The 22,939-nt window shown below is 37.7% G+C and overlaps 1 protein-coding gene across 3 annotated transcripts in view; it reads right to left on the reverse strand.

Moving 5' to 3' along the window:
- Positions 1 to 2,732: 2,732 nt before the first annotated feature.
- The window catches only part of FAR1 (fatty acyl-CoA reductase 1), a 34,455-nt gene continuing 14,248 nt past the window's right edge, over positions 2,733 to 22,939 (reverse strand). For 2 of the 3 annotated variants that reach the window (XM_059848403.1, XM_059848404.1), the window contains 10 exons: positions 22,407 to 22,582; positions 20,872 to 21,051; positions 18,959 to 19,136; positions 18,366 to 18,410; positions 18,137 to 18,255; positions 17,579 to 17,646; positions 15,878 to 16,049; positions 9,123 to 9,252; positions 7,701 to 7,828; positions 2,733 to 5,696 (listed from right to left, as the gene is read on the reverse strand). In XM_059848403.1, the coding sequence (XP_059704386.1) occupies positions 5,534 to 5,696; positions 7,701 to 7,828; positions 9,123 to 9,252; positions 15,878 to 16,049; positions 17,579 to 17,646; positions 18,137 to 18,255; positions 18,366 to 18,410; positions 18,959 to 19,136; positions 20,872 to 21,051; positions 22,407 to 22,582 (1,359 nt within the window). In that variant the 3' untranslated portion in view covers positions 2,733 to 5,533. Of the gene's footprint in view, positions 5,697 to 7,700; positions 7,829 to 9,122; positions 9,253 to 15,394; positions 15,564 to 15,877; positions 16,050 to 17,578; positions 17,647 to 18,136; positions 18,256 to 18,365; positions 18,411 to 18,958; positions 19,137 to 20,871; positions 21,052 to 22,406; positions 22,583 to 22,939 lie in introns of all 3 variants that reach the window. The other variant, XM_059848402.1, reaches the window with a different exon arrangement.

Here is a 22,939-nt window from a genome sequence, read left to right on the forward strand (position 1 = left end):
CCTACTGGATTGTCACTGTTGCAAAGTGACACAGAGGAAAAAGGTGATTTTGAGTCCTACATTAAATCTGGCCTGAAGTTCCCTTGAATCCTTCCCTTAGCTACTAGGCACAAGATTCTGAACCTATGTGCTGTGTGCCTCATGCAACAAATAGCAGGTTTCTGACCTAAAAAGTGGGAGAGCCTTTATGAAACAGGAAAGGTAAGATGGGTTTCAAAGATAGAGACAAAAAAACCCAACCAGTCTCTCTCAAAGTAAAGGTGATTTCACTCAGCTGGAGAATATATGGGAACAAATATTAGCCATATTCAGCCTCCTTCTCCCTTAATTTAACCATTTCCTTTTGTTTCCACAGGTCCCTCCCACCCCACAATGTGACTGCTTTTGCAAAGTCTCTGCTTATTTTAAGTATTTGCCTTATGATTCTGAATCATACTGAGAAAGCTGTATACTGGAGTAAGTCAAGTCCCCTGGCTTTAGATTCTTGAATTCCACCCAAGCAGGTGCCTAAAACAGCAAGCACAACTATTTGTGTCCTGGACATCCAGTTCTGGGATAGTTTCATCAGGAATGAAGGGAAGGATGAGCAGCTGAGTTTCATAAAGATAAAAATAATTCAATTATATTATGCCATCTTGAATGTGGATTAAGGGTGACATACAAAAGTTAATAGTGTCTAAGTACTGAATAATTTTCACAGAGGTGGCAAATCAGATGTTTGCTGATGAACACAGGAATAGCACGACTCCTTTCTGCTGCTGGTGGACTGGACTGCTGTTTCTACACAAAGGACACAGCAGGAACTGCTACGATAAGGGGCAAGGGCAATTTAAGATTTAATGCTCATTCTACACCCCAGAACATTGTAACTAAGTGGTGGTTTTCATTTTTTAACTTCTCAGGATCTATAGCAAGTTCCCTTTTTTTCCATATGCTCATTCAGAAGTAAAAGAGGCCTTTCTTCTCCAATTTTCCAAAAGTGAGAGTGGTTATAGAATCACAATCCTCAAAGGTCTAACAGTTCAATTAGAGTGATATTAAAGGCTTATAGTAACAATCCCAACACTTGAGGTTAATGCCTGTAACTGAATCAAGAAGTAAAAAGTCCCATTCACCCTACCTAGGGCCCATGGCTCCAAGCATTCCAGTGCATTAATGTGTTGGAACTTGTGCTTTCACCAATTAGTCACAGTTCCTCCTGCTTCCCATAGAAAGAATAAAAGCTGCTCAGAGCTGTCATTGTTCCATATTCCAGAAGAGACAGTTGCATAATTACTAATTACTAATTACCTATCAGTGAGTCACAATAGCTGTGGAGCAGGGAAAGCCAAAACTCCTGCTTTAAAGAGAAGCACTGGGATAACATGAAGGAGAAAAGCATTTATAAATATCTTGGAAGTGAAGCAGGGTTAAATTTAGTTTGAGATGGCAGAGCAGCAGCTCGGTTATACAACCTTTAACTGGAAGTGCTCTGCAGGCAGAAAGGAGGCCAGAGCTGCCTGAGGGGCTGAGCAATGCTCCACAAGAGAGGAAGGAAACCTGGAACTGAAAGTGCTAAGTGAGACCTGTCAACCCGTGCTTCTACATTTATGATGGTAGGGCACATCTTGAAAATCAGAGCTGACAATGCCATCAGCTCCACTGCTTCTGGAGATTTACTCAAACACACAGCCAGTATCTCCAGGCCAGACAGAAACTGCTCGTGCTTCAGCACAAAGAGATGGACAAACAAAAATACACTTCAGTACATTTCTCCAGAGCAGAGATTCTTTGGTGGCTTTTCTTCATTTCTGTTTTCAACTCTGCTCAACAGGCTGGGAAATATGTACAATTATGGGAAGTTTTATTCCCAGCTCAGTGTGGGGTGCTTCTCAATCCAAGTTACCTTTACAAACCTGTTTTTTTTGCTTCTCAACAACACAGAATTTAACACTGTACTATGAAGAAAGGGCAAAATGTTCAACAGCACAAGACATAGAGGACAGCATCTTAAAACCTTCTTGCTCTTGGCTTCCAAGTTTGAATTTGAGATCAACAAAAAACATCTTGGTTTGGTTTTTTAGTTGTAAATGAAAGGTTAAGCTTAAAGCTGGCAGACCCCAAACCACAGCTTGCAGAACTTTAGGATTGTATTATTGACCAAAAAAAGGAGGAATCTGTGAAAAATGAATATTCCAAGAAATAAAAAACAAAAACCCACAGCATTTTGGTGATGCACTGACTTAATGCTACCTTTCCCTCCCTCACCACAAAATGCAGATGCCATAAATAACTGGAGTTCCTTGAAATGTTAATCCTAAAGCTTCTGCAAAACCACAGTACCTTTTTTTAAACCATATGAAAATGCAGATGGGCTCATGCTGTTTAAATAAATGTGAAACTAATAGTACAAATGAGCAAGCACTGACAGCGAGGGGAAAAGAGGCCGACACACAAAACAGTCACTGTGAGCAGGGATACCTCAGCATGTGTTCTGAAGGGTTAGATTCTGGAAGCTCATGAAGGTTTAGATTCTGGGGGTTTAGTGGATTTTCCAGGGTTTATGTTTTGGTTTGTGATTGTGAAGTTTCTCTGGTTTAGCTTTTTTCAAAATGCACATGAATCAGTAACTTGATTTTCAGAGTTCTCACAAAGGAAAAGAGCATGTTCATGTATATTGAGGTGGCATTTAAATTATCTGGGTATTTTCCACAAATTAGACTACACAACATAAAAAGATACAATGGTCACTGTAACACTTTCAAGGGATTTGTTTATTTTTGGTTTACAAACAAAGGCACCCAATATTTCTGTTTATGTCTTATAAAAGCTCACAGATTTAGCATTTGTTTCCAAACATCTGTTCCTACAGCAGAGAAAAACATTACAGGAAAATATCATTCTTTTCCTGGTCCCCCATTTAAATACCAGTAACAGTTCAGTGATAATGTTGTTTCGGTCTGTTCCTCTTCCTATTAACCAGCTGATACCCCTCCTGTAACTTGCTAGTCAAAACACTGAGTCTGCCTCTGTGGACCAAAATATAGTTCCAGTATATTTCTGACCAACACCCTTTATGTGCAACCACTGGTGTGAAGAACTGCAGGAGGACAGGGCTCCCATATGGAAAAGATCCAATAGTTCTGGGTAGAATTTCACAGACTGACTACAGGAAGTGACAAAACCAGCAGAAAAAATGCAACATTGAATCTACTGTCAATCCAATAGGATGACTGATGAATTGGTGTAAAATACTAATAGGGCACAGAACAGTCTCCAAAGAAGGGGAAAAAATGGATTTCTAAATTGGCAAATGTTTAGTGTAGAGGTTAAATAAGCTTAGGCTTAAAGTAATCCCTCTCTTTGTTATTTATCCAAAAGACTAAATTTCTAAGCAGTGTCTTGGACCAGAAGTAATGGGTTCATTGGCTTCATAGTTCATCTCAGTGTTAACAAATCAACATTAGAAGTATCATGTTATAATGTTCATATATTATGTTTATAGCTAGAAACAACCAAAATTCCTAAGTGGATTGTTTTACAGAATAACTTTCAGAGTATGATGTACTTATCTTTAGCAAACTTCAGCCATGTGCCAACATGGGACAAGGGGTGTCAGTGGACAGGAGGTCCCTCTGAATAAAGTCTATAATTCAGGAATGCTTAAGCATACTTTCAGTTCTAGTGAGGTACTTGGGGAGGCAGCTAAAAATGTCATACACCTATGGTATCTGTTAAAGTATAACATCTCCAAGCACAGAAGCCTTAACTGATTTCAGCCACAGTCAGAGGTCTCTCACACAAGGTGTGGTCCTGGACCATTTAGGCTTTTCATCACTAGCTTTATATATACACCAGGAATTTAAAAAAGGAATTACAGCTTAACTACTTACTACAGAATATTTAGCTTCAACAAGGAAGCCATTATCTTTTCAAAATGAGATATACACCTGCAGGAAAGGTGTTCCCTTTAAAGTAAGAGTTTTTAGAAGAATAGCAAAATAAGTTCTTTACAAATTTAATTCAATAGGACAAAAAACTACCAAGGGCAAGTAAAATGTAGTTCTTGTGTAATTAAGTCATTATTTCCCTTTCCAGGCAGATTCAATAACAAATTCACCATTTCAAACTGATTTGAATGAACAAACACTGGGCAAGAGTGCAGGTCAGTGCATGAATTAGAGGAACACTACAGTGTTCTCAAATCTGTGCAACCAAAATTTAAAGGGATCTTCATGTATTGCCTTGGATTAAAGAAATAAGGATTCAGTCTTTTCTTGCAACTTTCCATTTTTACAAATGTCTTCCCTAATGAAACAGTAACATGCAGGAAAAAGCCCAGATTTCTTCAGGTTTAAACCTAATAATTTAAGTTAAATGATAGAAGAACTGTTAACATCTCTTCATTTTGGAGCAAGGTGCATCTTACTCTGCTTGCCCAGTGAAATGAGGTTTTACTAGGACAGGGATGAGAAAGTGTGCTTGTGCATTGGTGTTGACCATGCATCAAATTTAACAGCTCAGAGATTTGGAAAAAAATATTAATTCTTGAAGTATTTGCTAACATTGCTTACAACTTAAAAAGAGGTGTATCTCTTAATGAAAGTCTACAGCTTGTCCAGCTACTATTACTAGCAATATAAATAGCAACCAAGCATAATAAATTCCTTTTCATTCATTTACCCTTTGAAGTCAGAAGAAGTGCTGGCTCTGTGTTCTCAATTAAAAAAAAATCATTAAAAAGAAGACAGTCAATGACTTTATTTACCCCTCTCTAGGTAACACTTCCTTTTATCTGCTCAATGCAAGGATCAATTCTGCTTTCAGAGTAGCAAATTGTTCATGCCGTCACAAATGCAAGTTGGGCACAGCCAGGTTCAAGCACAGAACCGAATCACAAAGTGCATTCTGAAGCCCAGATATACAAAAGGCCTTTCAGTAAATAAGGAAGGTTGGTTCATTTTTTAATTTCTTTTTTTCTTTTAAAGTAAAGGAGGCACCATTGTTGCATCCCTCCTTTGAGGGGAAAGGAAGAAGTGGCAAAACCTAAAGATAAATTACAAAAGTTCTCAATGATTTTATTTCAGGAGATCCAGAGTCATTTGTACACTTTTGCAACTTGCAAAACCCTTCGTAATTTAGAAGAATTTCAAATAAATAGGTCTACAGCAACTAGTATCTACTATGCCAATATTTATCTTGCTCAATGTGGAGTAAAACTTAAAAAGAAAAAAAATCATGTTAAGGCAGATTCCAATCAAACACGTTCCAAATTGCACAGTTATGTTGGTCAGTGATCTAATATGTCTTCCCAAGGTCAAAGAGTTAAAGTTATCTAAATGCTTTTCTAAGCCAATTCAGTGTGGCACTTGCCCTTTTTATTTGCTCCTTTTCCAGGAAGATACACAGCTAAGTTACAAATACCATACTGCTTATTTCTCACTTCAATTAAAAATGAAATTATGCTTCACAAAATGTGAGATGACTACATGTTACAGGGTTTGTGCAGTTAGACCACCATATGCATAGATGTCCTAATGCTAAAATCTCTTCCTCAGTATCTCATTGTGCTGGAGGCTCTGAAGTAGGAGAGGAACTTGTAACACAGACTAACCACGAAGTACCAGATGTTTCTTGCCATTTGTGACCTCGCAATGAAGATGCGCCAGATCAGGATCACGAGGATCGTGTTGAAGCCGTAGCGAATGTTCCTTAACCTGGGGAGAAACAAAAGCAATCACTAAGGGCCAATGTACAAGGACTCTGAGGAAAAAAGAACACTCTAAAAATTAATTTCTGGTGTAGAAAACAATTTTTTTATCTGTTGATCTCAAGATACATTACAAGTAATGACAGAAATGAATAACAAACAGAGCAGGCTTTTCACTGCTGAAAAGCAGAACAAAAAACCAAGGAGCAGAGTCAGCCCTGTTGCTCACCACATGTACTTCTGCTTTACAGCTGCTTGATGGAAACCTCCTGAAGCCAACATCATAGTGGTAACTTACCTATAGAAGGCTGCCAATCAAAAAATATTTAACACTCTGAACTTCCCTTTTCCCCACCATGTATTTAAAACTTCTTAAATATGTAAAACTCTACTGCCACTGATGACAATAACAAGAAAAAAAAACCAAAACACCTCACCCCATGATAAGAACTTACCAAATTTTCCAGATATTTCCACCCTCTTCACTGCAATTTCAAACTCCTTCCTTCTCAAGGAACTATATTTAAAGTGCAAGATAAACTAAGTGACCTTTTAGAGCAACTGTGCATTTTAGCAATCTTCTTACGTGTAGAGATGGAAATACCAAGAAAAACAGCACCCAGAATTTGCTGGGATTTCTTAGAAACAGAGCAATCTCTTTGGCTCAGTAGATCGTGACAAATTATATTTTAAAGGCATCTCTTTTCAGGGAAATCTTGCAAAACCATGAAATCTTTATCCTTTATCTTGTTTACAGGTACAGCTGGGTTCCTTTACGTATCTTATTTGCAGAGAAAAAACAGCTTAAATCTGTGTGTTACAAAAGCAATACTTTTCCACTTGAGGAACAAATCTACCCATGGTTCCCTAGAGAAAAATGTCCCCTGGGCTGCCAAAATCTGGTTAATTCTAAGGTAGCAGACTCCAAGTTCAGATTAGAGTTAAGAACTAGATGGTAACAAAAGAGACCAAATTAATACCTCAGAGTAAATGTGAGTCAGAATCTAAACCTCTTGCTAAACAATCCACTGACAAACTTTAGAGCTGGGGGTAACCAGAGGCTGCTCTAATACAAGATTATTTCTTGAGTCATTTTCATGATGATCCTTTGCACAAAGAACAGCAGCTATGTGATCATTTCTATGCACTTTTTAATGGCATCTAAAGAGAAATTTAGAAACCACCCAAGCAAAACAACCCAGAGAGGACACTTGTTTGCCTATTTCCACAATTATCAAACATCCTATCTCTCAAAAGTATATTTGTCATTTTAACATAGACCAAACCCCTCCACAGCTGCAAATCCTTGTCTTTAGAATGACAACAACCTGGAGTCACAAATCACAACATGGATTGTTTCTCTTTGTGCTATCAGGCTTGCAGACATGATGTAGCATTGCAGAACAAGATGATTTTTATTTCACTCTTCAAGAGAAATCAAAGACTACAGCTGCCTTGATGAATCAGCCAAGAACAAAACAGGGGCAACTGTGCTAATAAAGTTTTGGACAGTACCAATCCATCCAAATGGCAGGAATTAAGTCACAGAGAAAAGGCCAAAGGAGGTCATCCTAGAGCACCAACATCAAAGTGTCCTGCTCTGAAGTGCAGAGCCCCTCCTTTTTATTTACCTGCCTCAAAAGAACACATTCTCAGAACATCTACTGTTCTATTAAACTTCCCAAAGAAGCCATTCTGACCTGTGTGGCTACGTACCTTTGACCTTCCAAAAAAATACTTTACCCTTTAAAATCAAAAACCTGAATTACAGTATCCACACCAGTGATCCCAGACTGATACTGTAACTATTAATTCTGGGAGCAACTCAAACAACAAATGCTTTAGAAAATGTTTCAGACCACTGGACTGGAACAGAAGAATTGTGGAGACCCTAAACAGTTGCTATTAAAAACAATTAAATCATGACAAGGAAAAGCAAACCTGGACAAATGCAGGGCATAGAAAATATAAAATTATACTTAAAAGAAAAAAAAATTAAGATTATACTTACTTATTTAAGTGTTTCCTAGCTGCAGGGAGGCCCGACATTTCTTCATTCAGCACGTATTTCTTCGTTCCCAGACAGTAATTTTCCATATATTCTGCCCAGTGTAGTTGTCTAACATCAAAATTAAATGTCTGCATAAGAGAAAAGCTTTCACTGTTAGTTGCCTAAAAATTCACCCCGATATAATTTAAATGAAAATAAATGTCTTTATTCCAGATAAATCCAATTTGCCTTTGACACAAGAAGGTTATCCTATCCTTAATCCTAGAAACAGTCCAGATTTAGGTTCCATTTCAGATTCAACCACCAGCTCGTGACATAATCTCTTCCAAATTTCAATCACTTCATGCCTTATTTTCCCTCCTCAGCAGTAATACTCTTCTCTCCACTTCTCAGTTTTCCCACTTCAACTGTCTGTAAGGAATTCCATTCTAAAAATAACTATTTCCTAGTATGTTATTTATTTTTAAGCAACAAAATTATTCCAATATGCTCTAAAAGAAACACTGCTCTGTACAAAGTTCACTTTTTGGTAAGTACAGGGTGCTGTTAGCTGTGCTTAGAGTTGTACAGTTATTTTAAATACAGTTATATTTTAATATATTTCAAATACAGATTTAAATCTAAATGCCTTCTGCAGGAGACAAGATCACTATGATGAATTTGATAAACAAGTTTTTTACTGATGTATTAATTTCTTAATCTCAAGATTCTACAATAGCATTGTTTAAATCCTAACAAAATGCAGCAATTTGAAAATACTAACAGTTCAAATTGTCTGGCTTTTTTTTTTCAAGTTTTTCCTGAACTCAAGTTGCTAGGAGGAGGCAAGAAGACAGGATGGGGTGGAAATACCATCCACACAAAAATCACCAAAAGCTATTTTATTTCCTACAATTAAACAGCTTATTTAGGAATCTGGCAGCTTTTCTGGAATGTAACTACTGAATTGATTCTGGAAAACACTTCAGTAACAAAGACACCTCAAGAATGACAAAACTGTTCCAAATGCATAAGGGAATCTGAGCTTTTAGAACTGTAATTGGTAATTCTTATTCTGCTGAATACTAACCAATAAAGTCATAGCAGAAGGGAAGTTTAAATTCAACTGGGGCACCTGAGCCATTGTTGGTGTACGAGGTAGGCAAAATTTGGAGTAAAGTTAAACCTGGGAAGAAACAACTTTTCCTTCTCCCTCAACAAACTGTCATCCTTGTTTGACTTCTCCCTGCCCTTCTTCATCTCCTCATGTACTGATGTAGCTTTTCACACAGCCCTGGCACATCTGAAAGGATCTCCCAAGAACCTGCAGTGCTGAGCTCCTCCCAGGTCAGCTGCACATTACATCAGGTCCTTATTCTATCTTGAACTGCTGAGCTGCTGCCCCCCTCTCAGCCTCCATGGCCACAGCACATAGCCACTTGCCTTTTTGTCTTCAGGGGTTAGCTGGTTCATCAGCATGGTCATGTTCTCAGTGCTCCATGTCCAAGAATTGCTGGTAAAGTACTCTAAAAACATCATGGACTTATGAAGACGTGTTATTGTCTTCATCATCCTGCAATCAGAGGCATGGAGTGGACATGTTACAGGGGTAAAGGGTAGTTCAAACAAGTGAAATAGACAATAACATTTTTTACCCTCCAACCCCCTACCCCACCTCCAAAAATCCCATCTTGCTCGGTACCTAAAGCATATTACATCAATAGGATATTTCTGCATAGTATTGAAGTGAACTTTGTCTGTCCAATCTCTGCAAAAACCAGAAATTGTCACAGTCCTTTTTTCCTAATCCTGCTTCCCAGCAGAATTGTAAATTACCATTTTTTCTTTTTTATAAGGGGGAACAATATGTTGTCTTCTGCTGGTAACTCTTAGTTTGGGACAGGGAGATGGAACCCTTTTCCCTTCAGCACACTGGAATATTCAGCTGTACTCAAGAGTCTGACTTGACAGAAGTCTCAAATTGCACAGAGCAGAATGTCTGTGCAGGACCTCCCCTTAAACAAGGGAGGAAGTTGCCCTGATCTTCCTGCACATTGTGCAACACCAGATCTCTGTAACAGAACAGAGGTTTTCATTATGGTTACTGAGATCAAGGCTTAAAACCACCAGCAGCAAAGGGCAGGAAAATATTTAAGGGCACAGACAGATCATAGCAGATTGTGTTCTATGCTACTTCAAAATATGCAGAAATACCTTCCATCATCCTTTATTATGCAGAGGAAGAAACTCTATAAAATCATCACTTGGAATATAGAGAAATAATGTTATAAGGATCAATTTGGGCAAGTTTCTCTTTGATCATACCATCTGAAGTGGGCAAAAAAAAAGTATGAGTCATCCAGCCTCTCAGATGCAAAGCTTCCACATTTGTGACAAGAAAATTGCTTCAAGTGTCTCAGTGCTAGAGATGGACACTCAATTTTAGTAAGTACTAACTAATACCACATGGCCAAATGCTATTAAATTCCTGCTTTGGGTTCTCAAGGTATTTCCATCTCACAGAAATGGAAAACCGCTTCCAATTTGATCCTTCTAGCAGGACACAGATCATTTCAAGCACAGCAATAAGGGGAGAGGCAAAGAAAGCAGAACCCAGTACTAACAGGAAATGGTTTTCTGAAGGTAAACTTTGCCAAGAAAGATCACAGAAACAATGAAAACAAACATCTTTTCCTCTGAAAGCTGCAATGCATTTGAATCCATCTTGATGCACTCATACTTGTAGAAGGGATATAGTACATTGCCCCAGAAACTCTTCTAAAGAAAGCATTTTGCATTGCATTAGTGTCCCTTTCTAGCAGCTGGCATCTCAGTATCTAAAACATTAAAATTTCCTCTTTTTCTTCTCACAGAATGGAGCAACACAAACCACAGAGACTACTGAAAAATGTAATGTCTAAAGCACAAAAAGCATACTTTTTTTTTTAAACCTCATAGGAATATATCTACTAATTCAGAACTAACTTCAAATGTTAGACCAGCAGCTGATTTTATTACTAAGCACCTCTAGGAGCTTTCAAACACCTGTTTAGAGTTTCACCAGTTGGGCAAGGTGACACCAGTGAGGACTGAGTTGAACTGGAACTCCTCTGATGCAGAAATAATTGGGAATATAGACTCTGCATCCAAAACATATCCTGTACAACAACCAAGACTAAACTGAACCAAAAAAAAATTTTGTCAAAAAATTAGGAAAATAACTCAAAATTTGGAAAGCAAAGATCTCACTGGTCAGATAAGCCAAAAAGACCTCAGAGCAAAAACGCCTGGATAAAATTAGTGCCAAACAGCATTTAAGCCTTTTTGCAGAGCTCTGTCCACTGACAGTCTGAAGATTATTTAACCTGACTTGCCTTTTTGAGCCTTCCCAGTCTGCGTCCTTATGCTAAGCTGGACAAGCAGCTGAATTTTAGAGTACTTTGACTGCTACAGTTTAAAAAGCTTGTGCATCTGCAAAATACTAACCGAGCAAATGAATACCTGATTAGATAAATGTATATTTTGAACTTGTTTCTGGACACTGACATTGGTTTTCATTCTTTTCTAAAAAAAAAAAAAACCAAACTAAATTTAAACTAATGCAAAAACTCTGCTGGTGTTCTTTTTCTCTCTGCTTATGGATATGACTTTAGAGCTTAGCTAAGCTGATTACAAGGAAAAAAAGCTTAAAAGAGGGTTTTTTCCCCCTCCCTCTCTCCAACTCAAATTGGATTTAGCAGCTGACCATGGAACGAGCTGATTCAACTCATCAAGGAAAAAAATTATTTTCCTTTGTAGGGTTAGTTTCTTTCTCTACCAGCCCAAAAAATCCAATTCTCCACATTATCTCAGCTGTTCAATCAATGACAAAGTTGGAGGAAGTGGACCAAGTTTCTCTGTGACACTTTGCTGGTTTGCACTAAATCAACAGGAAACTACACTTCTCTTTGAGGGGAGGAAAAAGCAGCCTGGTGACATTGAGAGATGTCAGCAATGAGTGTCCTTTAGTGGACACTGGTGTAGCTCTGGCAGACTAAGCTGTAATGTCAATGGGACCATACTCTTCCTCTGAACAGCAACATACACACTCAAAACCCAGCACAAAGTCACACAATGGAACTTTATTCCTCAGGTTTTGAAGGTTAATTATTCCAAAGACAGCCATTGGACATGAGTCATAAACACCAACACCAAACATAACCAGACAGTACAAGACCAAGCATTGCCTCACACCTCCTTCATCAGCTGAAGACAGAAAAAAGCCAGCCCTGCTGACCATCTCACAGACCTGAATATTAGTGGCAGGCAGCTAGTCTGGGTGACTTGCACCCAGATTCAAAGTAGAATTTTACCTCCTGCTTTTGCAGTCCTAACTGCCATCAATATCAAGCACATCACAGCAGTTTGAGAAGCACATCACAGGAATTAAAAGTTTAAGCAAGTTAATTCAATTAACCATAAGTAAGGTGGGCTTGTTTCTATACCAGACAATTCAAAGTGACCTGGCTTAAGGCTATAACTGCAATTTGAAGAAGTCTTACACACAACCTATTGTCTCCAGGTTAAAACAGCCCTGATACCAAATACAGACTGATCCCTCAGTGGATCTACAGGCTGCCAGTCTGCAGGTATCTGCAGAAGCATTACAGATAATTACTTTTTTCTAAAGACTCCTCTAAAACACACTGAACAAGCTTTTAGATTTGTCTTTGTTCAGATTTTCACCTGGCTGTAAATTTTGAACTGTAAGACACAATACTGAATTCTTATCTTTCCAGCATCTCTGTGGTTGCTTTAAGCACACAATTTAAGCACTGTGAAGGTATAAAAATGTATTGATCTATTTAACATGATTATGCTTCTAATTAATTTCTGGTTTGTAAGACAGTAACTATGTGAAAGGGGCTTCCAGTTTTAAGAAGCTTTAAATTGAAATGACAAGATATAAAAGACCTAATTTCATATCTCCCTCCATATATCAGCCACACCTTTCCTTTAGCTTTCTAAGAAGCAGTAACAGAAGAATTGCTGCAGAAATCTCTGAACTACAACTTTAAATATTTCATGTCAAATGCTATTTTCTCAGAGCAACCGGGAAGATCTGCTTGGTGTGCACTTTTAATGGCTTTAACATTTCAAATATACCAAACCGCTTTTAAATAACACACAGTTCTGTCATGCTAAGCACTATGCAAAGTTACAAGAGCAAACTATGCCTTGTATTAAAGATAACTACACAACTAATAAGCCTTGCTATGCAACTAGGTATATATAGCAAGCTACCAACAACACTACCTTTCAATTTCAATGCTAAGGTTTATCACCACTAGTTACATAATTGCACAATGCTAGAGCATTATTTAGTATAAAATATTAAATCTTCATTATGCCAGTCCTTTTTGTACATGTTCTTTCTATACAAATTTGGAAGAAATACTACATAGGATATTTCTTCCTTCCCTTTCCTTACCTTTTAATACTATCAGAGAATCTTTAAATTCAAGAACCTTCAACTAGATGTAAAAACAGCAAAAATATTTCCATTTTATCAAAAACATTGCTTCCACAAGTGAGGTGCAAAAAAATTACTTCCCATTGCAGAAAGATTACAACAGATAAATGCTTTGAAAATAGGAAGATTTTTTGGTTTAGTTTTTATTATTACTAACATAATCATTTAATTCTGAAGGATCATAGACCTGATCTATTCCTAGTTTCTTCCTTTTCTTCTACTTGATAAAATTTTAAACTCAATTGCAGTACAATATCCTGAGAGTATGACAAGAGTGCAGTTAAATCTGCACAGTGATTTCATTACTTATTTTTCTTGTAGAGACTTCAGTGTACCCAGCGCAAAGAGGGCAAGCATCCACCCATGTAAAGGCAGGTTGGCAAAGTATTTGTATTTTCTTGAGCTCACTTTATTACATTTTTACTATGCTGTTGTTCTGCTAAATCACAGTGGAAAAGGTCACATTTTAAATTATGCCAGCCCTTCTTCACTCAGAACAGCATTACATTGAGTTTAAGAATATCCAGTAGTGTTTCCAAGTCTTTAGAAGTTTCTGAGTACATGCTACCTGGTAATTAACATTCTATCAAGTGACAGAATAACCACAGCAACAGCAGTACACCCCTCCAGCCCATCAGTTAAAGCAGCTTCAAAGTACTAGAAAAAAGTACAAGAGTAAAGATCTGTTTCAAAATTCTTGTGTTATTTAACACTAGCTTGTTCCATTAGGATTTAACACTGCACATCTTCCTTGTATCTATGTGTTCATTTGCTTTTACTGCTTCTCTTGCAGGCTCCCATTTTAAAATGCTTTAAAAAAGGACAGAGGAGCGCTGTCTAATGAAAGCTGCATTCCTGTAAATGGGTTCTGTAGCCAGTTTAAAATCTGTGAACCATAGCTCAGTGTAGTTCAATCTGCCATCTTCTCTCCAAACTGGAATCTTGTGCATCATAGGAAACCCATCCAATCACTGTTATAGTAAACTAAGTAGGAATATTCATAACAGTAAACATCTTTTTTATTTTGTAAAGTATTAATGTCACCGATTGTACTAGTAGTGATGAAAGTCCTAAATTCCATCTCTAGACATCAAGTAAGAACTCCAGGAAAAGCAAAAACAAGGTTCAACATTCAATTCATATGTTAGAATATAAAATGAAGCTAAATATTCTAAACTGCATGATTATTCACAGCCTCATTTTACTCCCACTGGTCAAATACTCAGCAGATCAGCTGCCTTTCAAAGCCTGACCAGATTCTGGCAGCACTCCTTCCCAGCCATGCAGAAGACAGGACGTTGGCATTTATAGCGTAACTATTTTAATGAGGGATGATGAAGTTTTCATATCTGTCAGGGAATTTCTATCAATTTTTATTAAAAATAACTTGAAAAATGCAAGACAACCTGGAAGCTATGATGTTTTATATACAATACCTTCTTTAGAGTTAAAAGTCTAAACTTTTTAATGTGGGAAGATTATTATACAGGCACAGCTGACTGCCACTGCTCTAAGTATTACACTGTTGCAGCTGAGAGGTTTTCTCCTGCAAACCATTTACACAGCTCCTTTCTACTCATCCATGCTGTTACAGAGCTTTTACCCTCCTTCTAAGACAGACCTAGACAACAGGACAACGAATGAATACCATTTGTGTCAATACACTGTCACCACAGCGGAGGTTTTATAGTCTGAAGGTAAACAGTTGTGAAAATGTAAAATAAGCAATGAGTTAAGGCCATGTGGCTTGGCAAATCTGACACAAATTGAAGTGGTACCTTATATACCCTTCTACATGATTTAGTTTAGCCTATTATTTTCACCACTTTAGTTAGCCAAATACTAGCCTAAATATTATAAACTGAATGGAATGTTGAGATGATACAAACCAACAGACCAGGTCAATTTGTATCACCTACAGGAATAATCTGCAATTAAAAGATCAGTCCCCCATTCCATTTTCAGTTTATAGAAGCAACAACAACTTTAACACAAGCCACCTCCTAGAGTTTAATGACTGACTGGGATTCTGATCCAAGACATCCCTTGGACAGCATTGTTAGGCCAGTCATTAAACTCTTCAAAATGCAGCCACTGGATTCTTATTGCTTAGTTAGTAAACCTAGATAGTGCCCAGGCCATGTCTTCTTTACAAGTCTCCACCACCCCATGGGCAAGATATTTTTAGCCCTGTCCCTCTTACCATGGTTTCCGACCTGTCAACATGAGCAAAACATCTAAGAAGAAAATCATTAAAAGGGTCTCTGCCCACCGGCAGTAATATGAGAGGGTGTTGCAGGAGAACCTAAAGTCAAGTGTTCCTGCTACTTTTTCTAACGGATATTTCCTGTAATTCTTATGCATGCAGTCTTCTGTAGGAAAAAAAAAAAGGATCAACATATTTTTAGTATTTATTATCCAAGAACAAACATCACTTCTATATCTTTTAATTCTCTTGACTACTCGAACCCCCAAACTATCCAACATCTATCTCATTTTTGCTAGAAAGTTCGATGTCACTTTGAATTCCAGGACCTGTTCTCAGGAAAAAAGGTTGAGTTTTAGTCACAAAACATTCAGGGAAAGAAAAAATACCAAAAAAATGAAAATCAACATACATCACAGCATAAGCATAGCTTCGTTTAAAAGTCAGAGGAACAAACAAGGCAGAGCCAGTCACCATTACCTTGGGTTTCTTCCAGTAATCCTGAGGTAGGTATCATACAGGAATGCTGGGGCCTTATGGCTTACAGCAATCCAGTAATGATATAAAAGGTGATTGGAAGTTAGATTTACATTGGGCCGTCTGAAGGCCTGTTCGAGAGGGTTCCTCTTGAAAGTGGAAATTACATGGTATTCTGAGAAAGAAAAGTGGCACAATAGCTTTGATAATCACCATGTAAAATGTAATGCTTTTCAAAGTACATTACAGGGTACAGCATCAACAGCAGGGTCTTATTTAATTAACCAACCTATCTCTTCCACAATGCACCCAAATTAAAACAGTTATAAGCTTTTAATTTAAAATACCATTGAACTGGTTCTTATTATAATCTAGAGGTAGTTTATGCCTTCATCTTCATATTTCACTGTAGCTTCTCTCTTTCCTGTTCCCTGCCTTAAAAGTTGGTGGTTTCAAACACTGAAAAAAATTTCAGTTTATAAAGCAAGTAAAGCTATTTAAATAGTCATCTATATTTCATAAAGAGGGTTATTCTGATCACTTGTGTAAAGAATTTTAGAACAGATTGAGGACTCCACAGTCATCTCAAGCTCTTTGAAATTACATTTTCAACCAATTTATCCAAATTTGGGCATTGAGAAAAAAGCAATTCGGGTAGGACTCCATGAGAAAGTCTTGATAACACCTGTAAACTCAGTACATAACAGATATTGCAAGATCAGGGTCTTTAAAAGTTATGTGGAAATTCACCTCTCCTTTAAGTCTCCTCTAATAACTCTATGCTGTTGTTTATAGACAGCACTTAAATACCTTGATTCAAACTGGGATATAAGTGAAGTCAGCAATTCTCCAAGTTTAATTGAAGCAATAATGTTTGCAACTACAAATCCATGTAAAATGGGCAAAAGCAAGTAAAATACATTTAAGTATTGAGGTTAGCTGAAAGAAAAAAAAATTATCTGAGTTTCAGAACTCAATTTCTAAGAAAACTGAAAACTAATAAATGGTTTTACTATGCCAAACAGCTTGCATTGTTCTTTATGACAAACTATTACAAAGCTGTTGGCCTGTGGGTTGCATCTTAGGATATCTTAGAGTTGAAAATAAGTAGTCATATCTCCTTAAAAGCTACTCTTCCCTGTACATGAATTGTTCAAGTATCATGCAACAATCTGAATATTAAAAAAGCCACCTCAACCAACAATCATATTAAGCCAAACACAAAGAGCTACACAAGGGCAAAAATCTTACCAGATCTCTCAATTATGCAGATGTACAAAACATTTAAACTGTGGGCTGCTTATTCCTGTGTTTTTTCATATGTATTTATTGATGTTGGCATTACACCCAGCATCACTACTGCAATACTTCTCTCCACACACTACTTACACTCTGTGGATTAGGTCATTTCTGTTTGCAGCAACAAACAGAAAAATAAGTTCTCCCATAGTTTAAGTTAATAATGGAATAAGAACTAAATGAAATGGAGGTAATGCTGCGGGGGGTGGCGGGGGGGGGGGGGAAGACTTAACAGTGGAAGCTAATGAGAAAGCACAGTTCAGTGCAAAATTGAGAGGTATAGCTAAAATACCAGTTTCAAAAGTAAAAATGCATTATGACCTGTTTTATATGCATTATAACCTGTTTGATTTTCTTTTTGTACTAAATCTAATGAGAAAAAAGAAAAAAAGAAATATGGCATACCAACTTCACTCCAGTGGAAAGGATTGGTGCCACCTGTTGTACAGTTATACACCATGACTTTCCTTGGTCTGGGGAAAAAAAAGATAAAAGAGCAAGTTAGAAGAAAAAATGCCTTTTAAAGACACAAACAGAACATATACCCAAAGTTATGCTTCCCCTTTAACAGCATCATTTATATAAAGCAGAAAGCATCAGTCTCGTGGTAGATTTTTTGCTTTAGCATCTTTCAGTATTTTTCTCCTTCTTTAATTATATTTTTTTTTATTATTTATTTCAGAGAAGGCATCACCTACACTACTACAGCTTGTATTGATTACAAACAAGACACAGGAGAGAATTTTCAGACATAGATGAAATATATTTTCGTCATATCAGTAGGTGATGTTTTCCTCTGGCATAACCAAGTTACCCTTTGAGAGACTAAGCTCTCAGAACCTTAGATTCCTTTGTCCTGGGGGAACAGCAGGACACCGATGAGGATTTCAATACAAGACTGGTTTACTAAATACGCAATATCATTTCCAAATATTCAGTACTCTCTTTTGTCACTATGTATACCTATTAATTGCAGAATACCAGGCTGCAGCAAGTGTGGTATTGACAACAACATCTATTGGGACAAGATCTGCTAGTGCATCGTTGGAAGCTCTCATCGTTCGAAGAATTCCTTTTCCTGCCTTGAGGAACAAAACAACAACAAAGAGAGACAGAAGACTCAGCAGGGAAACATATGAAGCTTTTTTGCCTTCCAAAAGGAGGGGGAAAATTAAGTATATTCATTACTTACAGCAATGAAGATACCACTAGGTCCATTGAAGTTATCAATCCAGCCCTATTAGGAAGGGGGAGAAGGAAAGGATTTGGTTAGAGCATTTAGAAGTCAGCAGCTTCAAGTGAAAAATCTGAGCAGTTTCTGCTTGTGTAAGGGGTGGAGTAAAAGGAGACCAAAGAGGAGAAAGATTTTTAATTCCATGTTGCTAAATAAAGTTTTTCCATAGCAAATTCTGATGATGTAACAAGTTCTATGACTCAGACAAGAGATCTACACATAGGACACCATGGTTCTTCAGAGAGAGATATTTATTTATTTCTTAGTGAATGAACTGCAATTGTCCATAAAAATACATTTATGTTCAAAGTATTCAAGTTTACAAGTATTTTTAGACTAGCAACTCAGGTGTTTTTCATTTTTCAACCAAAATACATTCTTGCTCAGCTTTGATGACAGTATTTAGACTCTATATACTGTTATCAGTCATCCAGAAGCAACCAAGACAACTTCATGGTCCAAGAGATTTTTCTCTACAAAGTTCACAGGATAAAGAAGCTCCCAATGTGTACTACAGTCTACAGCTGTCAGGTGACAGCTCAGGGACTTACAGGAAAAGGCTCCTTCCAGCTGGCACCAATGATGGACGGCCTTACAATGGCAATGTTTAAATTTGCACTTTCCTGCTGCACCACGGATTCAGCTAAGGCTTTCGTGTATGTGTAGGTATTAGGCCTTTTGCCTAACAGTTTAGGAGTAATATCATTCACCAGGTCATCATCCATCCACCTAAAGAAACAAAACAAGAACTAAGTGTAAATTACTACATGCTGGTTCACTGGGCAGGTGGGGTGTGAAATGGTGAAGTTACCATGACTATTTTTTGCTCATTTAAAGAAAAAGGGACACACACCTAAACAAGAACAAGTTTCTCAGAAAAATGAAGGATTGCATGTTCAGTGTCCATCAAAAGAAGCATACTGGCATTTATTTTTTGCCCTGGAAATTAATTTGTAACACACCAACTACAGAGCAAGCACTACATCCATTTACAATAATCCAAATTCTGCCAACCAAATTCTCAAAGATGGAGTGCAGACACAGCAAATTAGTCTTTGGAACATGGGCTCACTGCATTATGATCTACAAAGTGATATCACTGCAAGGGAGTCCCAGCTGCATTACCAGCATCCCCTCCACCTTTGTGGTGGTGAGCAATCATATACCACCCCTGAAGCAAGCTGGTCACAGTGTTTCTCCCTTTAAATTAGTCAAATCTTGCAAGTTCATCTTGCTTCCCACTTCCTATTAAAAACCTAATAACCTTCAGTCATAGCACACAAGTAAGATGTGCCTCTGCAACTATTGCTACTTTGGTGATCTTCACTGCAAAACAGAACTTGAATTTATTTGCTTTGGTCTCTTAGTCACAGAAATGGAATTTTTTTGTTTTCACCAATATCATGTTACAGACTCCTTTCATGGTATAAACAGGGTAGGAAGAGAGGTAGTGAAGGCTAGAGATCACTCTTTTATAACTTCACAAAAGCCTCCCCTCAGGAGTTCTAAAGTACACACAGCCGTCTTAGCCCACACCAAAGAGTTTAAGTTACATTTGTCTCTTCAGAAGTCAGATATTCAAAAATATGACTGTTTTGCAAACCCTCATTTTCTAAGTGTATTTAAAGTCAATGTTATAAGAAAGGGCTGGCTCAATGTGCATTCTAGGTGGTAGCTCACTTGGTTTTAATGTTAGCATTCTTCCACCTAAAATAAGTTAAAGTAGGTATTTTAATTTGTAATTAGTTTTTTTCAGCTTCATAGTTCTCTTCCAAGAAGTGATATTTTGTACAACAGGTAAGAATGAAGAGACTGATGCAGAGTTACATTACACTTATCCCACATCGTCACCTGTTTCAGAGTTTGACAGCTACTAAGTAAGACCTCAGGACAGTTAATATACACCAAAAAAATACCAAATGAGTCATTTTTCCAACCCATAATGCTCAATCCAAGACTTAAAGCAACAGAAAACAGATTTTTAATGTCTGGGCTCTCAGCATACCTAACAGAACCACTTCTACAATAAGTAGTACCATTTGAACATCTCAGTCTCCTCTTGCAATGGCATTTAGGTGGATGTAGTAGAGTCAGCTGCTCAAGGCACCTCAGTTTTATCCTTGCCTTCACAATGCTGGTACCAGCACAAGTTATCAGCATCTCCTGATTCAGCCAATCATACAGATGAAAGACTGGCACTCTCAGCACAAAAGGGGGCACCATGAGTAGATGTGAGCATCCCTCTCCTTCAGTACCCCCCCACACCCAGCTCAGCTTAAAGAAACCATAAACCTTAACCCATGTCCCTTGCAGAGAAGGGGAATGTCAGACATTCTGTCAGACCTATGGGACAGCATAAGATGAAGAGTTATCTTTACAGCTCCTAACCATTTTTTGATACTTCAATAGCAGGAAGAAAAAGGATACAGATTATCCAAGTAAATTCATAAAACATAACACATACTCAAGGGAATCTATCAGTTTCTTGGGATCCACAGGAGGTGGGTACACTACTTCCTCGATCTGTTTCCGATTGCAATACGCATAGGCGGTGGAAACGTGTGTGAACACCTCCAGATTCTTCATTCGCTGTGCCAAGGACAGGAGCTGTTGTGTGGCAACCACATTTAACTGCACAGCATCTCTATTGATTCAACAGAAATGTCATTAGCAGAAAGCAAGACAAAAACAAGCAAAAAGAAATTCATTCCTAAATGCCTCAGTGCTGAGTATATAAAGCATCCCTGAATATTTTCCAACCAACCCCAAAAAAGCAGCATCGAGACTGCCCTAATTTTCTGCTTAGAATAATATACTACTGTCCTAATCTAGAACACCTCTCAATGATCAGAATAATGCTCCTTGTACCTTTTTTTACCAGCATCCTTTGATTTCCTCAATCTAACTCCCAACTGTACATTTTCCATAAAACATAAAGGAAATAATGCAACAACACCAAGCTTCCACAAGATGCACCTCTGAACTTCCAAGTTCAAGTTGAGAAAGGTCAACAGCTTGGAGGCTTAGTGGGACAGTAAGTTGGAGACTGTCATCTTCTTGTAGGATAGCAAAAGGCTCCATACAGGATGGAAGGAAGGGGTAAAAAAAAGGCAAACTACCAAGAACCACACCTCCACTCCAGCTCCACTGCTGCTCATTCCTATGTTTAAGGACACTACAGCAGAGTAGGTGTATCACTACAGGTCCCAGCAGATAACAGCTTGCTGACCAACTCCTATGATTATTTTATAGTTTACATCTTCTCTCCAGCCTACAGACTTGCTGTGGGCACCAGCTTCATTGTACACAGTGTACTATATCAAGTTTCAAGAGTACAGCTAAGCAACACTTCAAAGTTTTTGTAACAAAAGTGTTACATGAACAACAACAAAATCTGTACTCCCCCAAACAATCACTAAGTTCCAAAATGCTTTATCTCACATTATTACTGAAGTGGGGGACAGGAAATGGGAGCATTATCCCAAAGCAATTAACATCAATGGCAACTAATTAGTTTGCTACCTCTTTGAACGAGTCAAAGGAGCTCATAATCCCAACTGTGAGCACCACTTTTTCCACTTCTTGTTTTTATCTCTCTCCCTGTGCATCTACTTCTCCCCACTTCTTCCAATACAAACCTCCCTTATTAATAAAGGGATTTTTAAAAAACAGGAAGAAAAGCTGAGCTGTATTCTCCTGTTTTTCTTATCAGGTAAGACAGAAAGCACTAGAACTTCCCACACACAACTTTTCTCACAAAACTCTATCCTCTGAAAATGTGCATTCCCTTTCTAACAAGGCAGGCCAAAGGAATAGTTTGTACTTACCTCTATACACCAGGAGGAAAACTGACATTACTGGGGAGCAGAGTAGATGTAGCCACAGCTTATTTGTAGCTTTTCTACCCATATTTGCAACATTGGGCAGACATCTGATTCACCCCCTCCCTTTGAGCACCATTGGTTTACCAGACCAGGGTAAACAGAATTTTAGACTCACCTTAGTGTTTCATTGAATCTGACTGTAGCAGCACAATGAAATATAATATTAATGCATTCTATAAGTTCTTCCTTGATTGGTTTACTAAGATCCAGTTCAGGCTGTGTAAATTCACTCACAACTACTATTATTTTTTCTTTGAAGTTTGGTTGCTCTTCTCTCAATCTGTCAAAGAGCTGTCAAAAATAACAGGACTATAAATTCAGTGAAGGTAAGAGAAACAATTCACTTAAGTGAAGAAAAATTCACACATTCTTTGCCTATACCTCCAAACTTCTCAAGGTCATCAGGAAGTTAGAACAGGGCATTAGCAATACCATAAGAACATGTCACAGACTTCTCATAAACTGTATTTTTTTTCCAACAGAAGGAAAGGGAACAGGCTACCCACTCCCAAAGCTTGATAATAGCTATTCAAATTCTTATATCAGTCATGTTGGACTTTAGGTTTAGAAATCTTGCATTAAGATTTACAAATTTCCCGTGATTTAAGAAATGCTATCCTCAAATTATGCCAGTCTTAGAGAACTTCC

This window comes from Haemorhous mexicanus, chromosome 6 (assembly GCF_027477595.1).
Source record: "Haemorhous mexicanus isolate bHaeMex1 chromosome 6, bHaeMex1.pri, whole genome shotgun sequence".
Classification (NCBI taxonomy): Eukaryota; Metazoa; Chordata; class Aves; order Passeriformes; family Fringillidae; genus Haemorhous; species Haemorhous mexicanus.